The sequence below is a fragment of the Tasmannia lanceolata genome, unplaced genomic scaffold (genome assembly GCF_043159265.1).
Source record: "Tasmannia lanceolata isolate RefF3 unplaced genomic scaffold, GAP_Taslan_0.1 ptg000006l, whole genome shotgun sequence".
In the NCBI taxonomy this organism is placed as follows: Eukaryota; Viridiplantae; Streptophyta; class Magnoliopsida; order Canellales; family Winteraceae; genus Tasmannia; species Tasmannia lanceolata.
In genome coordinates this window covers 17,514,221-17,520,865 of record NW_027518683.1, presented here as the reverse complement: position 1 = coordinate 17,520,865, position 6,645 = coordinate 17,514,221, and the positions used below count along the sequence as shown (strand labels likewise).

The following is a 6,645-nucleotide window of genomic DNA, read 5'->3' as shown; positions in this document are numbered from 1 at the left end:
TCATTGTCCGAAGCATTCTTTAATTCTTCCAGTTGATGATGCTTAAGTTTTGAGGAAGCAAGGATATCTTTGTTCTCAAACTAAAAACTCCATGAGTTTAATTTTTTCGGATGCACAGGAGCTTTGGTCGTGAAGACATCCAACAGCCAGCTTCTCAAAAAGTGACCTGCTGTTGGATCAAATATCAAGGTTGGGATGATGAGTACTTGTTTGTAAGCCCACTCATCATATAATTTCTCCTCTTTTATACCAAGGAAGCTGTTTCATCGTACAATCCCCCCATCTCCCACTATAAGTCTAAAGATTTGCCTTTTACCATTAATTCTGAAAGTGACTTCTGGTTAGTGAAAACAATTAAACTAACATATGTCAGGAGTGGGTGATTTGGTACCAGTCCAAAATGCTTAAACGGGACATATCATATTAGATGTTGTGGGCTTTTGGCATTTTGGACTTGTAATTTATCTACGTTCTTTCTCAATAGAAAAAAGGTTGTCCGGGGAACAGAAGTCTGAAAGCAATCACTGGTAGAAGATGGGACCCATGATATCTGCTTAGATCATAGAAGCTCAATTGAAAAGGTGAAAAAACAAAACAAGAGGAAGCATTTCCATTTATTCGACAAGGTCATACAACATGTCTGAAAACTATTGCAAAACAAGGATCAAAATGACCCAGAAGCTAGCTGTCTATGAGATTCAAGCATATGATCTTTACAACCAGAAAAGATACCACATTAAACATACAGAGCAGTAGCCTAAAATTCAGCTCAAGAATCCAAATATATGTCGGAGAAGATATGAAGAATTCATTAGAGGCATAACGAGAACCCATATACATCTTTCAAAAACAAAAAGAAAAAAGAACCCATATACAATCAAACCCAACCACAAAAAGAAAGGAAAATTGTGTAATATGCGCTACTTCAATATAGAAAACCAAATGCAGAGTAGATAAAAAAGCAAAAAACACAAGGCACCAAGAAGTGAACTTTGGTAGACTGCAAAAAATCCAACCCAACCCAAAACAGTTACTGGAGAAGTCATTTAATTCCTCACACTCTAAATTTGCCTTCAACCCAATACAATGGATTAACTACATAACAATGAGGATTGAAGAGAAAATAGAAAAGCACCCAATTTGAAGAGTTCAAACCAAACAAGATACAATTACCAGCTGTCAAACCCCAACAAGAAACTGCTTCAAGAAATGCACACAGCTTCAAGAAATGCACACAGAGATTCTCCTTAAGTTCAATACAAGAGATAAGAGAGCAGATTTGGAATAGTCAATCGAGGACCCAAAAGAAGTGTTTCCACGGTTACAAGGAATCAACCCGACCTAAGAACAGTTCCATGAAAATGGCTTAATTAAAAGAAATGCCATAGATTTAAACCAAACTAAAAAAATTTCTGAAGAAGTTACAAGAATAGTTGCTCATAAAGCCCAGTCTTACAACCCCAAGAAAATAGAAATTTCCATACAGTCGGAAAACCATGTTAAATTTAACACACCATGTTAGTAAAATACATAGCGGTGCAAATGTAAAAAAAGAATAATTAAAAAAAAGCGCGCAACCACCCCCAGATAAGGAAATTCAAAAAGGAAAACAAAAGTTTCCCGTTAGGTATTCAGAATAACTCATACCACATATAGGAGAACAAAAATTGAAAGATGAAGAGGTGCAAGAAGAAGAATTTGTCTAAGTTTCAAACTAAACCAGATACAATAACAAGGACTGGATGAAACAATGACAGGAACAAATGCCAGTAAAGTCTATGGGCTCCAAAGCATATACAACAGATCACAACAAATTACAGAGATAAGAGGAGAAGTATGAGCACCCAATTTGAAAAATCTCTACATATTTCAAAGAATAAAATGGAATCCAGAAACAGTTACAAGAACGCTTATTATGTATTGTTTACACCCATTTTGGACACGGTCGGTCATAAGAGACTGAATCACCGAATGGTGAATTGTTTGGACTAAGTCAGAAGAACCACACACTCACAAACCCACACCCGATGCATGTATCAAACTTTCCAATAAACTTAACAAGACAGATCCAGTTATATAACAGAGCATGCAAAAAGTTGAGAAAACACCCGACAGGAATAATTTCCAGAGTTCAAAATGAACAAGCAAACAAACAAATTTAGGAACAATTACTGTAAAAGAATTCATTCTAAATTCTACACTTTTTTTTAATGGAACTAAATTCTACACTTAGAATCCCCCGTCGCATCCAGTGCAATAGATCCTATATATATATATATATATATATATATATATATATATATTAAAATTAAAGAGCTATAAGCACACCCAACAAGAGAAATTTCAATAGAATGCAACCAAATCCAAAAAAAATTACATGGAATCGAACCGAACCCAGAAACAACTACTAAAGCAATCTCTTACCTTGAGAGATCTGATTCAAATCAGAGAGCAGTTGCCTATTAAGTCTTTAAAATTTGCCATAAATGTAATTCAACAGAACGCAGTATATAGCAGAAAACAATACAACTCAATTCAACTAAACTCAACTCAACTCAACTAAGCCTTTGTCCCAAACTAGTTGGGGTCAGCTAATGAATGCTTTAGAAAATTTTCATGAAGAAGGTGAAAGGATCTAATTGGCTTAAATTGACTAAGTCTGACACTAGTTGGGTTCGTCTACATGGATCATTTTCTTCCATTCTCTCCTTTCCAAGGTCAGGTTCTCTGTTATGTTCCTAGCCCTCAGAAAAAGTGAAAAAAATCCATCTGGAAGAATTTCCATAGAATTTGGACCCTGAACCAAGATAGAACCACACGCCATCGAACTAATCCAGATACAATTACAAGAACAGTAGCTTATAAAGTCTTTACACTTGATAAATTCAACTCGAATTCAGTACAACAGATGGGTATACACCAAACACACAGAAATAACAAATGAAAGACCCCCATCAGGAGGAATTTCTGCAGATCCCAAACCTAATCTTTATACTAACTTCGGGGAACTTAGCTGAATTGACAACAAGAATCACTTACCATGAGCGGTCCCACATCAACCATCCAATCTCTGGAATAGTCTATTCGGTCACCTCTGTCTATGTCCACTGAACTGATGGCATCCATCACTTCTGTAGTCGTAAGAGTAACTTCATAGGGATCATCCTGTTCTTCTATAATAGAGAGAATCAAAAGGCCTGCAAGACTGGCCTCTTTCCGAGTCTCTTGATCTCCTTATCCATCTTCCCAGTAAGCATCAATCCAAACATCTTTAAATCACACAAAAAGGACCAAAAAGGATGCCCAAATGTGTCTGGAACATTCCCTTCAATAAAGAAGTGGCTATACCAGGCAAAACCATAACCTAATAAAGGGATAAAGAAAAGGAACCACCATTTGAAGAGAAGAGAGAAAAGCAATAGGAGAAAACCGGTAAGCGTGCCGAAGAAATGCCAACGTCTTGTTGAGAGCTTTGAATGCTGGTTCACATAAAACGCCCAGAATTCTTCCAGGCTTCTGAAATTCATGTCTTGTAAACCCTAATTCAGGGGCTTGTTCTAGGGTTTTTATTTTTCTTGCTTGGAAAGTCAAGTAGAGAAGATCCCTAGGTGGGTTTTGTTTACCAAGTCTTTTGATGATTGGGACTTGGGACTTCTTGGAATCGAATTGGAGGTGGGTTTTCTTTTCTTTTTTTGTCTTTTGTTTGATTTGTTTTGTGGGAAGAATTTTTACAGGTGGGGTTTCTAGGGGTTTCTGTTCACTGGCCTCTTGTGGGTTTTTTCTCGGCAAATCAAATCAATCCGAGTAGGATTTTCTTTTCTTGCCTACTCTGATAGTCCGATCCGATTTTGCTGCTTAGGTGCTCTGTTCTTTTCGGGGGATTGGGGGTTTGGTTTTGAGGGGGATTTCTCTACTACAGAGACTTCAGAGCAATACTGGGTGGTAGCACGTGCCGTGAGTAAAATATGTAGGATTTTAAGTAGGCGTGCAACTCGGGTCGGGTTGAGGCTAACCCGACCTAACCTGAGGAACTCTTTTTTTTCAACCCGAACCCGACACTGACCCGACTCGATTTTCAACCTGACGAGTGTCAACCAGACCCGACCTTAGGAACCGTTCTTTCCAACGCGACCCGACTCAACCCGTGTTCGACCCAACCTGAGTTTTTAAGCTTGGAAAAATAAATTAAAAAATGGCGGGTTTCACTCGGGTCGGGTGGCCCAAACGCTCAGCCCGAACCCATCCCGAACTCAACCCGGCTTGGGAATTCTCAACCCAAACCCGACTAGAACTCAACCCGACCCTAGTTGCACCCCTAATTTCAAGAGTAATCGTTTTTAATCAAAGGTCTAGATTGATGAGTCAGTGTAAAATTATTGAATGAGGGCTAACGAAAGCATCTAGCAGAACGGGATTTCGTTTGGAAAATAAATCCGATATTGTCATACCCATTGAAACATATAGCTAGGATGATCCCATGTTCAGATGATCTATTTAGGGCATGACCCTTAGCCAAACCCATTGAAACATTAGAGATTATCTAAAGGCCTATCCGGTTGTACATTTTAGAAGACTTCATTAGTAATTTACTAGTAAAGTTATGTTTCATTCTACGTTTGACCCCAAAAAAACTACTTGCTCGATATTCTACTTACCATTCCCTTGCTTGCTGAGGTGGTTTAAAAATAATAGTTTTGCTAGGGGAGTGATATTCCCCCCCTCCCCCCAAACAGAAATTGTTAACTTTTATGCTTTTGGAGTTAACGGTTGCTTCTCTACCCCTTCATAAAAGTTAACGAAAACTGTTAAAAGGGAGGAAAATATCCATCAGAAAGAAAAGAAGCCGGGAAGAAGGGTGGGGTGGGGGGGATATCACTGCCCTTTTGTTATGGTAGAGTTGTGGGACTTATCTCACTCTTTTCTTTGTCCATCTTCTCTCTCCTCTACAAGGAGACTACTAATGTAACTAATCCTTCCTTGACAACCAAACACACCATGGGTTCACCACTACTCTACCAGGATACTACTATCCGACTACTATACTGGTTAACTACTAATCCACTGCTCTACCAGGACCTGGAGGTGCCTCCAAACATACTGTTCTCTATTTGGATTGCAAGAATATTTTTTCAAGGAAATATTTTTCTTAGGAAATTTTTTCTTTCCACGATTTAGAGGGAAATGATATTATGGTAAATTTAGAGGGATATCATCATAAATTAAAGTCCTCTCTAAATAAAAATTGAATTGGGTTGATTGAAATTATCCTTTTAGTGTATAAAAAAAAAATAGAAAATTTTAGAAATATTTTCCCTCCCTTACTTTTCCATGGATTCTTGCAATCTAATCAAGGCCTTAAGGGGGTGTTCATTTATAGGGAAAAGGAAATTATGGAAAATAATATTTTTTATGGAAAAAAGCCATGAAAAAAAAAAATCCAAAAGTCTAGCAGGTTTGCAGTTTATGTGAAAACAATGTTTTTTTTTTTCTTCTAAAAATCCATGGGAAGTGTGTTTAGCAAATGCCAAAAAGATCCATTTTCCATGAAAAAAATATATTTACCATTTTTTTTGGGTAGGTAAGCTGGGGTTTGGCAGGGACCCTACCGGTTAATAACTGTAATAAAACACATTTTTCCAAGCAATGTAATCCTAAATTCAATTAACTGCAATAAACCCCAACTCATAGAAATGCTGGAAAGATCTTTCCCAACAGCGGCTCTTTGGGCACAGGTGCAACTCGGGTGAATTTTTGGAAATTCGGGTTGAGCTTTTACTATAAAATGGGGTTAGATTTGGGTTGATTCAATTCAATTTTTAGCGAAAGCAACCCGAACAGTCCCAATTGCACCCCTAGCTGTTTGGATATAAAGTTTATAATCCAGGATTTACAATTTTACAAGCCAAAACCTTGATTTTTATAAGCTAAAACCATGATTTTATAGGCCTTGTGCGCTTAAGGCCATGTTTTGATCTAGTGATTTTTTCCCTAGAAAGTACTTTCCCTATTAAATGAGAAATCTTAGCTCCTTGATCTTCATGTCCCGTTTAAAAGCTAAACAGTCCGTTGATCTTACGCATGGGATTTCTGTTCACCACTCGAGCAATACCATGCAGATACACAGCTCGGTTGCATATACACCTCTACGTGTGGGACCCACGTCACTTTAATTAGAGAAACTGTTAATCCCATAAAACATAGGGGGTGGAGATATTAACTCCCATGCATAAATCATCTTTTCTCACCAAATTGGGTCGTGTTTGCCATGTGTCTTTCTCACTCAATCAAACAGTTTTTGAGGGCCACGTGGATGTAATCATGTCCGTTGAGTTATCTGATCGGCAAACCCCAAGTGTAACCCATTGCTTCTTGATCCACCAAGAAAAGCAACATTTTGTAGGTCACTATCTTGATGGTCTACAAGATCAACGGTCCTTATTACACAAGCATATGCCTGTGTGGGACCCAAATTAGGATTGTGACCAGGGTTGGCAAAATTAGCCGAACTGAGCCGAAAATGAACTGAAAATTCAGTTTTGATTTGGTTAAACCAAACCGATTCAAATTTCCGTTCAGTAGAACCAAACCGATGATCGGTGCGGTTCGGTCTGGACAATTATAAATGCGTCTCTTTTCATAGGAAAA

The 6,645-nt window shown here is 38.0% G+C and overlaps 1 protein-coding gene across 1 annotated transcript; it reads right to left on the bottom strand.

Annotated features, from left to right (window-relative positions):
• Nucleotides 1-2,825: 2,825 nt before the first annotated feature.
• Nucleotides 2,826-3,935, bottom strand: LOC143878449 (uncharacterized). Its single transcript, XM_077380739.1, has one exon. It carries the CDS (start codon nt 3,525-3,527, stop codon nt 3,189-3,191), a length of 339 nt encoding a protein of 112 aa, XP_077236854.1. The 5' UTR covers nt 3,528-3,935; the 3' UTR covers nt 2,826-3,188.
• Between the last annotated feature and the right edge of the window lie 2,710 nt (nt 3,936-6,645).